We start from the raw sequence: 19389 nt of genomic DNA on the forward strand, positions 1-19389 counted from the left end.
GAAGAAATGAAATATAAGAGAGAGAGAGAGAGAGAGAGAGAGAGGAAAGAGAAAATGGAATAAGAATACAAATTGCAGAAAAAAAAATTTGGCTGATTGGTTTGGACGGATCCAGAAATCGCTGCTTGATCCGAAAGGGTTTCCTGAATTTGGCTTGGCGTATGGGGATAAACAGATGAATAGTTCAAACAATGTTCAGGAGAAGAGAGATCTCGTCAAAAACATTTATTCGTTTCCAATTTCTTTTTTCAATAGATTTAAACCGACAAGATTGAAACGAAGCCAGAGAACTCTTTGGCAAAAGTAGAGCTGTTTTTTTGTCTTCGCTAAACATGAGCTTATAAAGGAAAAATAAAACATGGAATTGAAGCGAAGATTCATAAAAATACGATCAATGGAAAAGAAACAATCCAAAGTTAACGGTAGAACGGTAGAATGGATACCATTCGTAAGGCGTGTAAGATTTTTCTTTTCTGCCTTTCGTTTGAAGAAACAGAACGAGCAAGACCAGTCGAATTCAATTCAATTCAATCGACTTTCAAGACGAGATATGGAATGGGAATGGGAATGGAATGGAATGGAAACCCTCTACGTACAAATGGAATACGTTTTCCCAAACACAAAACTTGTCAGTCATCGACTTTCAAACGGACGATTCTTTCGCTTTCCTTGGAAGAGGGACAGACATTCGCCAAACGTCGCTTGAACTTATACAACAGCAATACGAGGGATTGTGGATGGTTCCCATGCATGACCAAGGGAAACTCAAAATCCAGGGTGATACTTCGCTTGCATCCAAAAGTGTAAATGATAGAAAGCGCGAAAAAAAAAAAAAAAAAAAAAAAAAAAAGAGAAGCACCGGTACAAACACAAAATAGAAAACAGAAATGCAATAGAAGAAAGACCGACTAAGATTGAGACTGAGACTGAAAGAGAAACAGAAGAGAGACGGAGGCCGGTCGCACTGGACATCATCTGTCATCTCCTTTGCTAGTACCGTTCCATCATCCAGCACAAAAAGAAATGCAGCAGCTTCGAAATGGCACTGGTCTAGAATTGCTTTTGCATCCAAGTTACAAATATTTTTACTATGACATCTCCATATAACTCTGTGCGGAATCCGTATGGACGATACTTTTGAATTCGATTGGATTAATTTCTTTGATACGTTGCTTCTTTATATGAGCCTATAAAACCAAAGCACAAAAGAAAGAATATTTAGATTTAGTAAATGATTTTCTTGGGAAGAAGAAGTTGCTCTGTCTATTTCTTTTTCTTTCCCTTTCTCTACTTTTAATTTCTTTATTTTTTTCATCTTTTCTTTGTTTTGTTTACGGGATCACCGCATCTCCATTTTGTTACCTCTTCTCCGCATCTTCGCTCGTGGCTCTTTGAGCTTTGATACTTCATCCGCGTTTCCCTACCTTTAAAACTTTTCTTCCCCACATTTACGCTTTCCCCTCCCTATCACAACGAAACCAAAACAAACCACACAATTTCTTGGCTTTTTCACAGTCTTTTGCTTCACTCGTCGTAGCTCTTGCATCGGATTGAATTCTTACTCTGCCGTTCACGTTGCATTGAAGCCCGTTTTCAGATTCCCAAAAAGTTGCTTCCTCGTTTCGCTGGCTTTCCGACAGCTTGAAAGAAGCTTTTTTTTGTGTAGGCTATTGCATTGTATCTTGCTTTAAGGAATTTGTCTTTTCCATTTTTCTCGGCTTGTTCTGTTTGCTTGGATTCCTCAGTTTTATGACAAAAAGGGTGTTGCTCTCTCTTTTCTAGGCTCCTTCACCCCTCCATCGTATTGTGTACGTTTATTTACTTTCTCATCAAGTTTTCTCTTGGTACGCTACTTTTGTCTGTTGATGTTTGTTTCGACGAATCTCCGCTTCTTCATCGCCTTCATTCAATTCCTCTCCAATTGCTATTCTTGAAGTCTCTTCCTTCTTTTTCTTTTCATGATCGATCGTTTTCAGAAATATTGTACCATCTCAAGACTTCTTCACTTGTAACGACTTTTCTTCGTTTTAGTTTTATTTTTTAATTTTCTTATTCTTCCAACTCCCCTCTCCCCTTCATTTTATCAGCGGTGGTGTCTGTTGTACGATCAGACATTGTCTTTTTGGTCTTTGTACCTCGGTTATCGTTTTTGCTTTCTTTTTTTAGGCTCGTTCCCGTTCCCCTTCTCAGCCATTGTTTCTTGTTTTCTAATTTCGAATCCTTAATTTCTCCTTACTATATTTTTCTCTTACACTCTCTGTATGTCTATTTTGCAGTCCCCGTCTATACCTTCCGACCATCCTTCCATTCTGCAGCCCTCTTTCTTTGGATATGTAGGTACCACTTTGGATGCCCTCTGGTTATTTCAAGCCTGCCAGCAAAATATCCTTCCCTTCACCGCTCGTCGCCCTCAACGTGAGGAGCGAAAACACATCATCCATTCCGGTAATGTTTTCATTTTCAACGAAACCCAATCTGGTATCAAGCGCTGGACCGATGGTGTTCATTGGTCCCCTTCTCGTGTCATTGGCAACTTCCTCATCTATCGACAATTGGGAACTACCTCTATTAATCCAAACGAAAAAGTAGATTCTACACAGGGTGCATCTGGAAAACATAGTGATGAAAATGGTCAAAATCAACCATCTCCCAAATCCAACTTTCCATCCGCTTCTGCTTCTCATCTCTCTCATGAGTCACATCCCTCCATGCCAATTGAAGATGTTTTTTCAGATCCAAACACCTCTGTAAATCACCCTCCTCAACCTTCAAATTCATTACCCTTAGCCGTTTCTAATACTTCCACTCTTCCAGAAAAACCAGGGTTTTCCTCTACTTACCTTCAAGACCCTGCTGGCCTCTTGTCCCCTTCTTCCGCATCTGTCCATCCAGTTCCAACCCAGCCTTCTGACCCTTTGTTCTCCCATCAAAACGCTCTTGCCCCTTCTTCTATTACTTCCACATCTGGTCCTACTCCCATTCCTTCTGCTGGCGAAGACATAAAACCATACGCAAATGCGACTCCCTCTGCTATACCTTCTGGACAAAATTACCCCGATGCGCTTTCTCGGTCCCTTCCATCCTTCCCCATTGCCTCTAATCCTTCTTTTTCTTTACCCCAACATTTTCCTACGAAGCGCCATCTTTCTGTACCGCCATCTACGTCCGCTTCTTTGCCTAACGGGTTTCCCGCCAATTCTGCTCTCTCTTATCTTCATGACAGTGAGCGCGCTTTGGTCGGATCTTTAAATGATGCATATTCTTTTGAAGAAGGAGGTCTTATCAAGAAAACTATTTCTCTCACTATTCACGGGCAATTGCATCACCTCATCTCCTATTATACTGCGGAAGATGTATTGAATGGAAAACTGAAAACTCCAAGCTCCATGCCTCTCTTTCGCCAGCTTCCTATCTCCCCTGAATTGCTTGAGAGTAAAAGTTTTCGTATTCCACCCTTAGTCGAAGCAGCTGAATCTGAAAAAATTTCGTATTGGAATTCGGTTTCCTCTTGTGACACACAACAACAGCCTACGTCTGTTGTTATGACTGGCCCTTCGCCTTCCGTTCAAGATGTGGATCCTTATCATTTTCAGAACCTCACGCTTTCCACTTCTCCTACATCTAATTTACCACCGGCTTTTAATGCGAATCGAACCTCACCAACGTCAATGCAACATCCTTATGCCGCCAGTCCTCATCCCTCTTCCCAGCTTCCTTCATATGCTAAATCTCCGAACCATATGCCATATCCAGATATGCCACCCATACCGACTTTCAGCAACCATGCTCCTTCCCATTATCCCGATCATTCAATTCCTGCTATGACTTCAGTGCCAGAGTCTTCTACTTATCCTAATCCAGTATTTATTAAGAGTGAATATAACGAGGATAGCTCTGGTGGTCAGAATGGCTTACCTCCCTTTCATTCCAGAGAGGAACCTTGGATTGACAGAGATGCTTTTTACAATAGCTCTCGACAGTACTCGGAAGCACATCCGTCTTTCCCTCAGCGAACATTCTCTAATAATACGGCGCTTCCTGGATATGCAAGCCTACAAGAAACAGGCAATCCAAATCTTGAATCATTTGATCGTAATATGCACAGGCACTCGTTAAGTACAAGTCAACCGAGTTCGATGTTTCCGTATGATACTGGGTTGGCTTATCATTATCCAACTAATCAGAACATGAACCCCATGGGAGGCTCACAAGGAACGTCTGATTTATATTGGAATAAAGATGCTTATTTACAACCACCTATGATGCATCCATCTCAAGGAAATGCTGTATACGCAAATGCTGGCCAAAGTTGGGTTCCCAATTCCAGTATGAATGTGCAAGCTAATTCCGAGTATCCATTTCCTGTACAACAAGAGAGCAATTCATCCTCTACAAGAAGAAGAAGCACGGTTGGTCGTTCTCCAAAGATGTTTCTTCCTATTCCTAATTCTCGCAGGGGTTCCGTTCCTTTAGTACAAACAAAACAGTTACCGATGCGTTCGACAGGGAGTCGCCCTTTCTCACCTGTCAATACAATGCATCGCTCTGCATACCGTGCTCATCCATATCCAATCTTACCTAATGTTTCACATGGCCAATATCAGCCAGACGAGACGAACAAACCGATGCGCTAATTAATTCTGCTCTATTTAAAAAATGCTTTTTATGGATCTGCTCAGATCAGTGATGATTTAATGTATTTTTAATGCTCTGGATTATTCTGTCCTATTGCTATAATTTACTATGGCTTTTTTTTTTTTTTATATAAAAATTATTCTCTCCCCCTCTCTTTTATTCTTATTTTTAGCTTTTCCGATGTTTTCTGTTAATTCTATACGTTACGAAAGAAAACGACAAAGGAATCCTTTCTTTATTTTGTGATTAACTTAGCACATATTTGACCCAAAGATAAATAAATTTGGCTTTAAATATACAATATAAATTTCGCTTTTACAAAAGCTTTGTCATCTCTTTTGTTGTTACGTGTTGTTGTCTTGAAACTCTGAACGAAAAGTTCCTGCTAATAACATTCAAAGTTACGAATACAAAAGAGAATCCCTGTATAAGAATTGAACTTTGCCTTCACCTTGAAAGCTCTTTTCCGATGAAGCTTGTATTTAACTTTCCATGCTTATTGCTTTTCTATTTATTTACATTTTTAAATGTTACTTACAGGATCGCAATTCGCATTTTTCACGTACTAGCGAAGTTCCGTAAATACCTTTCGGGACACTTGCGTTGTCGCTATTTGAGAACCTCCCATGATATAGTAGAAAACAAATTAAACTGCAGCATTTTAACAACAACTGAATTTATGGCTTCAGCGAATGTAAGCGCGCGTGTATATGAGCTACTAGAAGCTTTAAAAAAGGAGTTTGATGAAGTTTCTAGAAAATCGCAAAGTTCGGAGCACCATAAAGATGATTTCGACTATAAAGGTAAATTTAGACAGCTAACAAACAATTCGAAAGAAGATGTAGACTAACAAGTGGAAAGGAATCATTTCATCTCAGATTCAAGAGATTGCTCTCATGAAACAAACGGTAATGGATCTGGAGATGCAACAAAACAAAGTCAAAGAAAGGTAATGAAATATTGAGCGAAAGCCATTAAATTTATCTTGATTTCTTTATCTAACTGATTCTTTTACTAACTAGTGTTAGATACGAAGACGAAATTGCTAGGTTAAAAAACCAACTGGAGAATCGGCGGAAGGAAATTGCTTCGGGAAATCTTTTTGGTCGCAGGAAAAGCAGTGTTTCAGTAGGAAAGCCAAATTTATCTGAATCCACAAAACCAACAATTTCTGCTAATGGAATCAGCGGGTCTGCTCCGACGAGCTTACGCTCCCCTGCCGTTGACTCTGATGGTACCGCCTTAGCACCTCTCCAACTCCCCAATTCAGAATTAGCCTCTCAAGGATACCCTGGCTCAATGGTGAATCCTTCAATTGTAGGTGGACTTGATGGTTCCAGCGTACGATGTAAGCTAAACTTTGTTTTCGATATATAATTGTGCTGATGTTTAACTAACTATTTTAGCTTATCCCCAAAGCTTGCCTCTGGGACATCCTCCAGCTCCTGAATCTGCTTATGCTTCATCAGGACCCCTTGGTGTTGCCGGTGCTAATGGCAAGATGAATGTGAACCCACCTCTTCCATCAGAGATGATTCCCACATCTAGTTTGACGAATAACGAGGAGAAAGATTGGTCTATGTCCACTTTACGAAAAGACAAACAGTCTCCTATTTCTGTCAGGCTGCTTCATACTTTGGAGCACACTAGTGTCATTTGTTATGTTCGTTTCAGCGCAGACGGTAAATACCTGGCTACCGGTTGCAACCGTGCCGCCATGGTATTCAGTGTGGAGACTGGCCAGCTAGTTAATCTTTTACAGGAAGAATCTGCTGAGCGTGAAGGAGACCTCTATGTACGAAGTGTCGCTTTTAGTCCAGATGGTAAATTCCTCGCCACCGGAGTCGAAGATCGTCAAATTCGGGTTTGGGACATTTCTCAAAAACGTGTCTACCGGCTTTTAACCGGACACGAACAAGAGATTTACTCGTTAGACTTTAGTAAAGACGGTAAAACGTTGATTTCGGGCAGCGGGGATCGTACAATATGTCTTTGGGATGTTGAAGCTGGCGAGCAAAAGTTGATCTTACACACAGACGACGGTGTGACTACAGTCGCCTTTTCCCCTGATAATCAATACATTGTCGCTGGTTCCTTGGACAAAGTCATACGAGTTTGGACAGCCTCCGGTACCTTGATAGAACAATTAGTCGGCCATCAAGAGAGCGTTTATAGTATTTGCTTCTCACCTGACGGATCTCACTTGGTCAGTGGTAGTCTTGATAACACAATTCGATTATGGGAGCTTCAAGCCACAAGAAGGATACCCCCGAGCGCAATAAAAGAAGGAGGAATCTGCAAGCAAGTATTCAGCGGGCATAAGGATTTCATTTTGAGCGTTGCCATGAGCCCTGATGGAAAATGGATAATTAGCGGTTCCAAAGATCGAACAATTCAGTTTTGGTCTATGGATTCACCAACGTCCCAGCTTACTTTACAGGGTCATAATAACTCTGTCATTTCCGTTGCCATTAGTCCCAATGGACATACTTTTGCGACTGGAAGTGGAGATTTACGTGCACGAATTTGGTCTTATACCGACCTTTAAAATCTTATTGTTCTTAATGTGTTTTACTCGCTTTGCCCCTTTCTCCTTTTACATTTTATCCGTAATGTGTTTTTGTTCAGAAAATCTTTGAGATTTAAATTATTTTTTTTCGGTTATAACGTGATATACTGGGAATTCTTTTTCCAAATAATCTGTTTCCATTCCTTTTTTTGACACAAAATCAAAAATTCTTGTCCATTCTCGTCCGTTCTTTATATAAAATATGAATAGTCAGCTATGTTTCTATTCTTTATTTTAAAACCTTTATTCTTAATTTAGTTTTGTAAACCTACATTGACAACCTTATGGAATATATTCGTATCGAATGCCTTTCTCAGTTGCTCTCTTGAAAGAAGTACAAGTGTAAGTATTTATTTTATGTAATATAATGTTAGAAGTTACAATCTGTAAATTCACCCTTTCGTATTTTTACACCTACGGTGCGCCGACGTTTTCTATGTAACTAAATACCTATTCCACCGTTCCTACGGATTGAATGGAAATTTCACATAACTCCAAGGTAAACTATCCCATGAATTACATTTTTAATTGTGTTACATATTTTATAAGTAAACACCAAGACATTGGCGTGATTTAGACCAAGTCCGACAAAAATAAAATGGAAGGAACACCTTTGGTTTCTGGCGATGAATCTAGCTGGACCGATGCAGATATTCAGCTCTACTTTCGTTCAACTCTTCCTTTAAAAAAGAGAAGTGCTATTGTTAGAAATATTTACCAGAGACTGAAGAATTATATATACTCGTCTATATCTATAAATCTAGTATGGAATCATATACAAGATTTCTTTTCTGTGCGAACAAATAACCGAGATTTGCGGGTGTTGGCATATAATCTAATGGAAAGGTATATTTATACGCAAAAGGAGCTGTCTTTGATGGAAAGATACGTGTTCTTTCAGTCCATTGAACAGAATGAGTTTCATGATCTGGCAGAGCTTCGACTAAAGCTCAAAACCTCAAATGTTTTGACGCAGGAGGGACATAAGGTATCTGGAATTGAAAACAAAATTTGTCCTTTGCTAGCGACGTGGTTCATTCAAGCTCACCAGCTTCAAACAAAACTCCCTGAAGAGCGGGGTCCTCTCAAGGAAGAAGGTTTGCTGCTTTTGGCAGAGTTATTTAACTTTTCTAGTAATTTGGTAAAATTCCAATTTTATAGGGTTCCTGAGCGCCACGCACTTTTGCTCATTAATTCAGTCGTTGAAGTCTGCAACCGAACTCCCTTAACAGAGGTAGTTGAAAAAACATTACTTCTTTTTGACGCTCTTGTCCGTTACTCTTCTGTTCCTGGATCTGCTGTAAATGATATGGTTATTATTTTATGCAGCGCTTTTGTTAGTACATTTTCCTATTCCAAGCTGGCCAACTCAGTCGTTGTTAATTTGTTCCAAAGCCATATTTCCCACATTGTCTTTGAAGTTATTGTAGATATTCTGCGAAACTTAAGGACAAATGTGAACGCTGTTCGTGGTGCTGTTCGTCTTATGCGTTTTTTTGTCTTGCACGAGTCAAGTATAGAACCTATGACATCTTTTACTTTAAGTTCCTCCATAAAATATACAGAACTTCCTTTGGGCTATCACGAAAACATTGATTTTGAGATCCTTGGAACCGTTTTCTTATATTTACGAAATCCTGCTATTTGCTCCCAATTGTCTTCGGTCGATTGGAGACGTATTTTTAATATCCTAACATTTTCTTCAAGTTATTTACCCTTAGAATTATCAGAATCCAAAAAGTCGATTAATTATGCTACCGCCTTTGCAAATTTATATGACCGAATATTGGATGTTTTGGAGATTGATGCTTTTACACCTTCGTTTATCTTTTTTGAAGAAAATCTTATTAGATTCTTTTATAAAATACTTCCTCTTTTGAAGGCCCCGATTTTAAAGAGACTTGTTCAGTACATAGATGTCTGTAATCTTACTTGCCCTTCAAGCTCTTATTGGACTACTAATCTTTCATTTTTATACAAAGTAAGTCGGACTGACTTTCTTTCTGAACAAGATCAGGCGAATGTTTTGAAGATGATTCAGAAAACTTGCTCATTACTGGATAACCATTCTGTGCCAGAGTTTTATAGAGTTTTTCTTCTTCCAGCCTTAAATAACGTCGATAACTCAAAAGATGAGGGTTTAATTGCTCCTTTATATAATATGCTCTTTTTTATCCATACTAATCATTCTTTTATTGAGTTAGAGGATATAATAACGCTTTATCAGCAAATAATTCATTCCTCCAATAGTGGAAATGTAAATGTTCGGCTTGCTACAAGCTCATTAATTCGCCTTTTCTATTTTTATTTTGATTTGAAATCTAAAAAAGGGGCTGCCACCCTTCTATTGACACTTTTGTCTTTGCTGAGTAAAAGCAGCTCTCCGAAACTAAGCAGATTATTGTGCCTACAGTTATTTCTTCGATTCCGTAGGAATGCACAAGGAATATATTTGGTTGAATACTTACACGAACAAGCTGCTTTCTCAGACTTCGGTTTGTTAGACGAATCAACACCCTACGTCTATCCTGTTTCAGATTCGTTTATCAATGATATTTTAGTTGACAAACATTGTTGGGAAAGATCGCCTTCCGAAATTTTTGACGAGAAGGATGAAAGCGGGAAAGTAAGTGTATTCACATTCCCTGCAACTTTACTGTTAAATGTCTACAGAGATATCGTCCTCATGGAAACCGAATGGAATATGTTTAGTTGTTTTATTGCTCATTTCCCCGATCAGTTAAGCAACCGGAGTTTATTTATTCAGTCAATTCTTCAAATTAGGGAGTTAGTTAACATTTTTTGTGAATTGATTTCTGAGCGCTTAGCACTGCCTGCTGCTGTACCTGAAGATGTTCGGAAAGCCCACATTATGATACCTCTTCTTCAAGGTGCTTTAATGTCGTTCGGATATTTGGATCATTTCACACGGGCTGAGAAAGACGAATTGGTTAATGCGTTCCTACCAGGGCTTGAAAAAAGAAATGAGGTTTGTCATATTTGTATACATGCCTTGCTATTATGTTGCTATGAAATGCCAGTGTCTATTAGCAAACATCTGCCAGCTATTTTGACAAGACTGTCCAGGCTGATTACTAAATCAGATTTAAGCGTTCATATTCTAGAATTTTTATCTAGTTTGGCTAGATTGCCGGACCTTATTGCTAATTTCACTGATGCTGATTTTCGGCAAGTTTTCGGGGTTTCCTTAAAATACATTCAACATTACAATGTTACAAAAGATGGGAGGCCACAAACAGATGACAACGTTGTTATCAAGCAGTCTTATTCGAGTTATGTGTTAGCTTTGGCATACAGTATTCTTCAAGTCTGGTTCCTTTCAGTACGGATAAATGAACGTAAAAAGTTTGTTCCATGGATATTACGAGGATTAAGTTTGGCGGCTGAAGGCCAACCTCTTGATGATTTGAGCTTGGTTCAGTATGATATGATGCAAAGATTCTGTTATTCGAACTCTGATATTCATAACCAAGCACCGAGTGGTATTGATCCTCACATGGATTCACAAACCTGGATTCGTGGAAATTCCCTTTTTACTGTTAACGTATCAAAGAATTTGAACTATATGCAAGCTCTTGTACGTCGTCCTTCTGGTACAACACAATATACATTTAGAAATATGGCTTATTTAAGAAGCTGGATGCTTGGGGAAGACTTGTCGAGTTCCAACGATCTACCATCTCATAATGGGTTTGCTCCGACGCCTAGTAGCTTTTTGTCACATTTTTTGGATCCACAGGGTATTTCTGTCAATGGTCATCCAATTCTTTTACCAGATAATGACTCCGTGCGGAGAGCGATTAGTGTTTTTGACAGGGTTCCAGTTATTGAATCTCTGAAGGCTGGAGTCGTTTATGTCGGTTATCAACAGACTGCGGAAGCAGATATATTAGCCAATACAGACCCTTCTCACGGATTCAAAGAATTTCTTAATGGTCTTGGTGTTTTCAAGGAATTGAAAGGTAGCAAAGAACTTTATACTGGAGGTTTGGATCGAGAACATAATATTGACGGTGAATTTGCCTATTATTGGAGAGACAAGGTCACCCAACTTGTTTTTCATTGTACAACATTGATGCCTACGAGCTTTGAACGGGATCCTAGCTGCACCATGAAAAAACGGCATATTGGAAATGATTTTGTAAATATTATTTTTAACGAATCGGGTCTAGTTTATGATTTTGACACTATCCCTAGTCAGTTCAGTTTTGTAAATATAGTAATATCGCCTGAATTTGAACCAGGTAACTCGTCAAATGAGTCTGCCAAATTCTATAAAGTGGAAGCCCAAACGAAATATGATATAGATTTTAGTCTTTTTAACAGCCATAAGGTTGTTTCATTGAAATCTTTGCCTGCTGTTGTGCGAGATGTGACATTGAATGCAGCAGTCTTTTCTCATATCTATCATCAGGGTGCTGGTGATTATGTTTCAATATGGACTGAGCGTTTACGACAACTGAAACGATTAAGAGAACGGTTTTTACCTGCGCGTTTGATTGAGGAGGATCATGATGGACAGATGCAGATGAAAATCATAAATGGCACAAACTTTTCGGATTTCACAAGTTATCTCTAATTGCAGTAATGGGCTGACGATATTTAATGATAGATGTTTATACAATAATGAACTTGTTCATGCATAATTAATAAAATTTGATTAATATATTCATTATGGCAACAGATCGTAAAACATCTAATGGACGGGTACTACACGCTGAAAACATTCAAAACCAAAAAAAATAATACTGCTGGCCAGGTGAGAAATATGAAGTGGTGGAATGCTTTATGTATGATGCTTTTGTAATGACGACGAGAGTTGGAACGCCTATTTTGTGCTTGGGTATGGTATAAAGGAAGAAGACGGCCAGACTTTTGGTAATAATCGTTTGCATAATATGTAACCACAACAAATAAAAATAAAGAACAAATTCCGTAAAATAAATATATAGCAATTTGGTCAGGAAGTAGGCAAGGATGCGTTTGGTAAGATTCTGAAGGCGCCTTTCCTTCTTCATGAACGTAATACAGCGATAGTAATTGATAACCTGGCCTTCGTATTCCACTTGTCATTGCAAATGCTTTAACATTGTATTCAGGGACCTCCTTTAGAGAACCATAGTCGTCATTATAACTGTGAACAACTTCGCAATAGTCATGATCATCACCGGCAAATGCGGCAACTGGTTCTACATTCTTTAGGACTTCTTCAGAAAGCTCTTTGGAGAGTACGTTCTGGTATTGGTATCCATAACCGAAAGATATAGTATCCTTTTGTTCGCGCAATTTCCCACAGGATGTGCCATCCGGACGATATAAAGGAACATGACCAAAAAGTATTCGCGGTGAGGATGGTTCTTTCTTCTTGTTCAAAAACTCCAAGTAAGATTTTGGTTTCCCGTAAATGTCGGGTGACAAAGTGTTTGAGAGTCGGATTCCATCAACCAAAGCCAGGGTATGATTGCCAGCAATTACGGATCGAGAGGTGGACCCATAAGTAGACTCAAATGTTTTAATTTTTTCGTAAAAAGTCTTTTCCCCAAAGCCAATATCGTGATTTCCAGGATAAACTTCAACATGCTCAGCAGCGTTGAAATCGAAAATTTTGTTGAATCTTTCTAGATCTTTATCCCACTCTTCAAGATTAAACTCTCTTCCAGTATCCATCAAGTCACCCATGATGATTGTCAAATCAGGCTGGAGCTTTTTATGAAGGTACCGCCAATGTCGAAACAAATACTGGTCGGCGATAAATTGCACAAGACGTAACAAAGGACGAGGATAGTTGTAAGTACCATTATCCACGATCTGTGGATCCGCTACCAAGGCAACATGGAAAGGCTTTGCTTTGTGAGGCCAGCTTTCCCATTTAGACCAATGGCATTTCGTATGTGACCGAACGTGAATCGTCCTTTCTAAATAATAGACCAAAATAAAAGAAAAAAGGAAATAAAGCAAGAGCGTAATCTTCATAGCTGCAATCTTACTATAGTGGGTAAACTAAGGATGGTGCTAAAAAAAGCCGAGTTCATAAACAATCAATGACTAATATGGTACTGAGATATTTAAAGAAATTAAAGAAATTACTTTTTGTATTGCTTCCAATGATTGACTGAGAGAAACCTGAAAGCAATTCCTTCCTGTAAAAGGGTTCAATAAATAGAAACTTGAGTTGGCCGAGAAAATGACAAGAATAAAAATCTGCTTAATCTTTCATCGGATAGAGTACTTTACGTAAACGTTCACTCCTATGAGATAGTCTTTCAATCGGTTCGAAAAATGAAAAGAGAGCGTTGTGTGCAAGTTGGAAGTAGCAACACCGTAGTGGAAACTAACACTAGTAGTGGTTCTTTCAATTCTATTTAAAAGATAAATGTAAGTAGTCGCTTCAAGGAATTGAAACGGGAGTTGTTTGCATAGAATTGTTTGTTTATAATGTGGACCTTAAAGGATATCGAAAAAAAAACAAAAATCTAAAACCGATTTTTCTATGCTGCTATCGTTACAACTACAACTGAAGAGATGAGTTTACAGCTAAAACAATACAAATACATGATTCATCGTACGCAAATGCATCCTGTGGTTTGACAGGAAGGAAGCAGTGCGATTCCATTTATTAACAAGAAACATAAAATTAGTAACCTTGAATACGCATTCATTAAGCATAGATTGAAAAAAATAGATGGGATAAAACAATAATCATTAGGCGTTTGCATGATTTGCAAAATATTCGGGATGAGCGAATAACTGCTTAACAGAAATTACAAAGACATCGAGTTTTAGAAAAAGATGGAACAACTGCAACCCTAATCTTATAGTAAATAAGTAGGCATTGCAGAAACAAGCTTGTCTAAATCAAAAGGATACTCGAAAGGAAAGAAGCAAAGATGACTTTAAAATTCTTCCTCATGGGCAGCAAAAGCTTGAGAATAAGTGGTAATCACCAAAAAGATGATAAAGCCACCAATGCAACTCATTACTGCAGCCGGTATATTCGTTAGGCTCACATTTACAAAGACGATAGGAAGGGCTAAAAACAAGTTAGTATACAGTCTTTCCAATAAAAAACCAAATGCCGTACCAAAGCCAGTACTGATGGTAGCGCCAAAAACAAATCGACCAAAGTCTAAAAGATTACTGGGTCGGTTAGCCAAAGTGTTGGGCATGAAACAGAGATAAAAGAAGGGTAAAGGGAATTAGAAATGAGCTTTGGAGAACTGTAGAGTCTTTCTATGGATGGGCCCCGATAAAACTTCTCCTTACCATCTGCACAGAAAACATACCGATCCTCTTCTTGTAAGAAGTCATGACTAGAAGAATACCGTTCGGTGAGCAATTGGGGTAGAGGTGCCAGCAAAAAGGGAATGACTAGAAGGTTAGAGAAAGTTTTTTGCGTAAAAAACGACAAAAAGAAGGATGTGTCTGCATCCTTTTGTTGTAGCGATAGAGCATACCAATGAGCAAAGGATACCAATTTCTGTAAAGAGCACCGGACAAGATTACAAGCATAAAGCCAATGGCTAGCACCTTTTTTTAAAAATCTTGTTAGCATTTTCGTACTTTAGAAAAAATGACTACAAGTACGTTTGCATACCGAAGAAAGACCAATGATTCTATTGACGAAACGTGTCGTTAGTTTCCAGAACTTTGAAAAGACTTCAATGGGAAAAAGGCAGCTTACTTTTTTAGATCAGACATGTTTGCTTTTATGCAAAAAGACCTGGAAAGTTTCTATTTGGATAATTTGCTATGAGAAGAAGATCAAAGACGTAGTATCCTACCACCTATTCAACTACGCTGGTCCTCGCTAAAGTACAGTAAATAACATTTGTAAAAAAAGAAAAATAACAAAAGTAGAGGGTTCAAAGGGATGGGAAGAGACGCATGAATAAGAGAAATACAATCAAGAGATTCCATTGCGGGGTCTATGCCACGGAGAACTCGCTATCAACAAGAATAGCAGAGGGAAGCATGGGTAGAGGAAAGAAGAAGGAGTCTATCAAATTTAGAATGGGAACCTATTCGCTAGTTTTGAGAAAACGATGAATGAGGAGAAAAAGTTAGCTGGACAAGCATGGGATAAAAAAGTTATTTCTTGATGGACCGTCGTGAACGATTTTCTTTTTCCAGGATAAGTTGGTTGAGCAAGGATGATCATATGCATATAAATAATAAGCAATTTTCTTTGAGATAGAGGAATAACGAAGGGTGAAGCCAAAGTGGTGCAGAATGGAATGAAGCGTAGCACCATCCATGTAGCGAGAGTTGGTGACACAAGGAGCAGGAAGCACTAAAAAGAACCAAGGAGGATGAGTAGAATTGGGGGGAAGCAGTAGCTGAGAGCATTTCCACAGAATTTGAGCTCTCAAATTTGGGGGTGCAAAGTTTAAAACCAAAGAGCAACTAATCCCGTGAAACTAGAGGGGTTGTTAGTTTAAACGAAAGAAAAAAAGAAAAGAAGAGAAGAAAAGAAAAGAAAAGAAAAGAAGAGTGGTACTTACCTGACCTTGTTTTGGAGAGCGGGTCAAGACATCTTGTTCTTGGATGAGAGGATGGGAGGAATGGAGGTCGATTCTAGTAACGGAAAATAAGCCGCAAGTGGAGCATTTGTTGTCTACGGAAACGCTTCCGATTTCCAACATTTGCTGTGGACGATCGTTTGGATGTTTGGAATAGAAACTGGGATCGGCGCGAATCCATTCGACCAAGATTTTACTGGAATCACCGCCCTTTTGGCTGTTTTGGCCATTTTGACTTGCCTTTTGGTAAGCGTCAATTCCAATGGCTTCTAATTGTTGCTCGACATCTTGGATTTGTTGGACAGGGGCCTGGGTAGCTGTAAGCCGGGCTTTTTCCTTGAGCAGATTATGGTAATGGCGAATGAGTTTGTTTCCCTTGAGACCTTTTGGATGGGCTTGCTTTTGTTTGGCAACGCGATCCTTGACTGAGACGGGACGACGCATTCAAAGCGACAAAGAAGGGCACGTCAATCGAGAGAGGGTGCAGAGTGTATTATTTTTTATTCTTATTTTCTTTTCTTTTCTTTTCTTTTCTTTTCTTTTCTTTTTCTCTTTTTAAAAAATTGGAATGGGAAAGGTGTTGAGAAAAACGAAAAAAAAATTCAAATTTATATATGAATTTAAAAAGGACTCAGAATGGGTTAAAAGGGGTTGGAATAGGAAAAAGCAAAAAGCTGCAAACAAAAAGAAAAGACAAAATACGTTTCTTTTACGATTCCAAGGAGAAATTCGTTGGACTGGTGTTTATATGATGGAAAGGAAATCAAGAACAAACCACCAAATGTTGGACTTTTGCTGTCTTTGGAACTTGAATTGGTATTTTAATAGGGTCTTCCATTCATAATGATCAAAAGAGGGTTTTGTTGATTCAAATTCTACATGTTTTGCTAGGTGTTGTTTGTCTCAGATGTAATCTTCTTTCACAATGATTTCCAACAGCTCATCAGTCAAGAAAGAAGGACAGGGTTGGATCCAACCAAGAAACCAAAAGATGGCCGCTCACTAGGCGTCAGTCGCCAAACAATGGTTTCCACTGTAAGACAACACCCACCATGGATCCCAAATGAAATGGAGGCTATAGCTTGCAGCCTGAATCAAAGATTTCCTTTCCAGTTTGATTCTTTTCGGCTCTTTTTCGACTCTTTCTTTTTTGTTTTTCTTGAATTTACAAGCTACTCGTTAAGCTTATATGTCTATTCTAAACCTCTTTTATAGGATACTATTGTAATATGTTAAAAGTCTTTTCTACAGAGGAAGAGGAAGAGGAAGAGAAACCAAAAGAGCTGCATTCCAACCATCGGACACATTTCCGTTCACTGTTCTTTTATATTCCCTATTTATTATTTTATTTTTCTAATAAAATCTTCTTTCTTCCTTTCTCAACTTGCTTCGTCGCACCCAGCAACAACCACCTACACTCGCTTACCAAAACCTTATGCTTCTCTCTCGGAATTTCCCGCTTAGCGAAAAGCGGAACCACCAGCCTCCAGAACCCCTTGAACTGATATCAACGGAATGTCAAGTTTCTCCGAGAAAGCGCTCATGCGACCCAAACAACATGTTCCTTGGGAAAGCCTCTTATCCCGCTCGGAGATCTTTGTGATGAAAACAAAGTTTTTTCCGGAACATGATGAGATCATTTTTTTTATTCTATTGGTTCAAAGAAAAAACAATGTTTCTTGTTTGTTGCTTCGGTTCTTACATTGTTATTTTTTAATCTTCCGCCCCTTCCCTGCTTTGTACCCCGCTTCTTTCATTTCGTTACCTCCTTGTTCCTTCCTATTTCCCAAAGCGTTACCTAGCTGTTCGCTCCCGGGACCGCGTGATGTTCAGACGAACGTTCCTGGGCGCGCTTTCGATGATTTTCGGTTCGGTTGATAACGTCATGATGGTTTCAATGTTCTCCTGACCCTCGTAAAAGGTTCCGACTTGTCACCTTCGTCACCTGCGTCACCATCGGTGAATTTCCAAAAACCCCTACGTAGTTGATCCACAATCTTCCATCAACGTTCCAAGTGCCTCACCCTCCCCCGATACAGAAATATAAATAAAGGTGCGTAACTCGATTCATCCAACAACTGACCTTTAGTTTCGTTATAGGATTTCAAAATGTCTTTGTCTACTAAGCTCGCTATCACCGATGTTGATTTGAAGGGCAAGAATGTGTTGATGCGTGTCGACTTCAACGTCCCTTTGGACGGTGACCGCATTACCAACAACGCTCGTATTGTTGGTGCCCTCCCCACCATTAAGTATGCCATTGAGCAACAACCCAAGGCTGTCATCTTGATGTCCCACTTGGGCCGCCCTAACGGCTCTCGTGTCGACAAGTACTCTATGAAGCCCGTCGCTGAAGAACTCACCAAGCTCTTGAACCGCGACGTCAAGTTCCTCAACGACTGTGTTGGCGCTGATGTCGAAAAGACCTGCAAGGAGGCCAACAACGGCCAAGTCATCCTTTTGGAGAACTTGCGTTTCCACATCGAGGAAGAAGGTTCCGCCAAGGTTGACGGCAACAAGGTCAAGGCCGACTCTGCTTCCGTCGAGTCTTTCCGTAAGTCTTTGACCGCTCTCGGTGACATTTTCGTCAACGACGCTTTCGGTACCGCTCACCGTGCTCACTCTTCCATGGTTGGTGTCGAGAAGACCCGTGTCTCTGGTTTCCTCATGAAGAAGGAACTCGACTACTTCGCCAAGGCTTTGGAAAACCCTGCTCGCCCTTTCCTTGCCATCTTGGGTGGTGCTAAGGTTGCCGACAAGATCCAATTGATTGACAACCTCCTTGACAAGGTCAACCGCCTCATCATCTGTGGTGGTATGTCTTTCACCTTCTTGAAGGTTCTCAAGAACATGAAGATTGGTAACTCCCTCTTCGACGAAGCCGGTTCCAAGAACGTTCAAGGCATGATCGAAAAGGCCAAGAAGAACAATGTCGAAATCTTCCTCCCCATCGACTTCGTCACCGCCGACAAGTTCGACAAGGAAGCTAACACTGGCTCCGCCAACGCCGAACAAGGTATCCCTGACGGCTGGATGGGTTTGGACTGCGGTACCCAATCCTCCAAGCAATTTGATGAAGTCATCCAATCCTCCAAGACCATCGTCTGGAACGGTCCCGCTGGTGTCTTTGAATTCGAAAAGTTCGCTACTGGTACCAAGACCATGCTCGACTCTTGTGTCAAGAGCGCCAATGCTGGTAACGCTGTCATCATTGGTGGTGGTGATACTGCTACTGCTGCTGTTAAGTACGGTAAGGAGAACGACGTCTCTCACGTCTCCACTGGTGGTGGTGCTTCTCTCGAACTCTTGGAAGGTAAGGCCCTTCCCGGTGTTGTTGCCCTCTCCTCCAAGTAAATTCCTTGAGAACATCTCAGCTCCTTCATCGTTTGTTTCCTTGGCATGCTAGCATCTTGGATTTGTAAATCAAAACACACAACGTATTTTTGGATATAGGATGGTAGTTGTTTTGGAAATAGCCCGAACGGGTTTTGGGAATCTTTGATTTCCTCCTTTTGAAATGAATCGACTGTGGATAACCTGTTTAGGGTTTGGTGATGAGTATATGCATGTTGAAAATAATTGTTCCCTTGTTTATGTTTAATAAAAGAAATAGATATTTATGTACACATAAAGCCTTTTCTCCAA

At 39.7% G+C, this 19389-nt stretch overlaps 8 protein-coding genes across 8 annotated transcripts; 5 read left to right on the forward strand and 3 right to left on the reverse strand.

Moving 5' to 3' along the window:
* Positions 1–358: 358 nt before the first annotated feature.
* Positions 359–706, forward strand: SOMG_00412 (uncharacterized protein; the record flags this gene model as incomplete). Its single annotated transcript, XM_056179206.1, has 2 exons — positions 359–448; positions 491–706. The coding sequence occupies 2 exons, from the start codon at positions 359–361 to the stop codon at positions 704–706; spliced, it is 306 nt and encodes a 101-aa protein (XP_056035463.1).
* A 1555-nt stretch (positions 707–2261) lies between these two features.
* gti1 (gluconate transmembrane transporter inducer Gti1) lies at positions 2262–4634 on the forward strand (the record flags this gene model as incomplete). Its single annotated transcript, XM_056179207.1, has 1 exon — positions 2262–4634. The coding sequence occupies one exon, from the start codon at positions 2262–2264 to the stop codon at positions 4632–4634; it is 2373 nt and encodes a 790-aa protein (XP_056035464.1).
* A 680-nt stretch (positions 4635–5314) lies between these two features.
* tup12 (transcriptional corepressor Tup12) lies at positions 5315–7183 on the forward strand (the record flags this gene model as incomplete). Its single annotated transcript, XM_056179208.1, has 4 exons — positions 5315–5438; positions 5497–5584; positions 5664–5983; positions 6042–7183. The coding sequence occupies 4 exons, from the start codon at positions 5315–5317 to the stop codon at positions 7181–7183; spliced, it is 1674 nt and encodes a 557-aa protein (XP_056035461.1).
* A 619-nt stretch (positions 7184–7802) lies between these two features.
* Positions 7803–11804, forward strand: tsc2 (Rheb GAP, tuberin Tsc2; the record flags this gene model as incomplete). Its single annotated transcript, XM_056179209.1, has 1 exon — positions 7803–11804. The coding sequence occupies one exon, from the start codon at positions 7803–7805 to the stop codon at positions 11802–11804; it is 4002 nt and encodes a 1333-aa protein (XP_056035462.1).
* A 131-nt stretch (positions 11805–11935) lies between these two features.
* SOMG_00416 (GPI-remodelling mannose-ethanolamine phosphate phosphodiesterase) lies at positions 11936–13198 on the reverse strand (the record flags this gene model as incomplete). Its single annotated transcript, XM_056179210.1, has 1 exon — positions 11936–13198. The coding sequence occupies one exon, from the start codon at positions 13196–13198 to the stop codon at positions 11936–11938; it is 1263 nt and encodes a 420-aa protein (XP_056035459.1).
* Positions 13199–14118: 920 nt separating this feature from the next.
* On the reverse strand, positions 14119–14923 carry vps55 (vacuolar sorting protein Vps55; the record flags this gene model as incomplete). Its single annotated transcript, XM_056179211.1, has 6 exons — positions 14119–14255; positions 14307–14362; positions 14509–14593; positions 14680–14752; positions 14820–14838; positions 14907–14923. 6 exons carry the CDS (start codon positions 14921–14923, stop codon positions 14119–14121), a joined length of 387 nt encoding a protein of 128 aa, XP_056035460.1.
* A 362-nt stretch (positions 14924–15285) lies between these two features.
* Positions 15286–16188, reverse strand: bmt2 (rRNA (adenine) methyltransferase activity Bmt2; the record flags this gene model as incomplete). Its single annotated transcript, XM_056179212.1, has 2 exons — positions 15286–15642; positions 15727–16188. The coding sequence occupies 2 exons, from the start codon at positions 16186–16188 to the stop codon at positions 15286–15288; spliced, it is 819 nt and encodes a 272-aa protein (XP_056035457.1).
* A 1665-nt stretch (positions 16189–17853) lies between these two features.
* On the forward strand, positions 17854–19098 carry pgk1 (phosphoglycerate kinase Pgk1; the record flags this gene model as incomplete). The annotated part of the gene is made up of 1 exon (XM_056179213.1): positions 17854–19098. One exon carries the CDS (start codon positions 17854–17856, stop codon positions 19096–19098), a length of 1245 nt encoding a protein of 414 aa, XP_056035458.1.
* Between the last annotated feature and the right edge of the window lie 291 nt (positions 19099–19389).

Source organism: Schizosaccharomyces osmophilus, chromosome 1, assembly GCF_027921745.1.
Source record: "Schizosaccharomyces osmophilus chromosome 1, complete sequence".
Classification (NCBI taxonomy): Eukaryota; Fungi; Ascomycota; class Schizosaccharomycetes; order Schizosaccharomycetales; family Schizosaccharomycetaceae; genus Schizosaccharomyces; species Schizosaccharomyces osmophilus.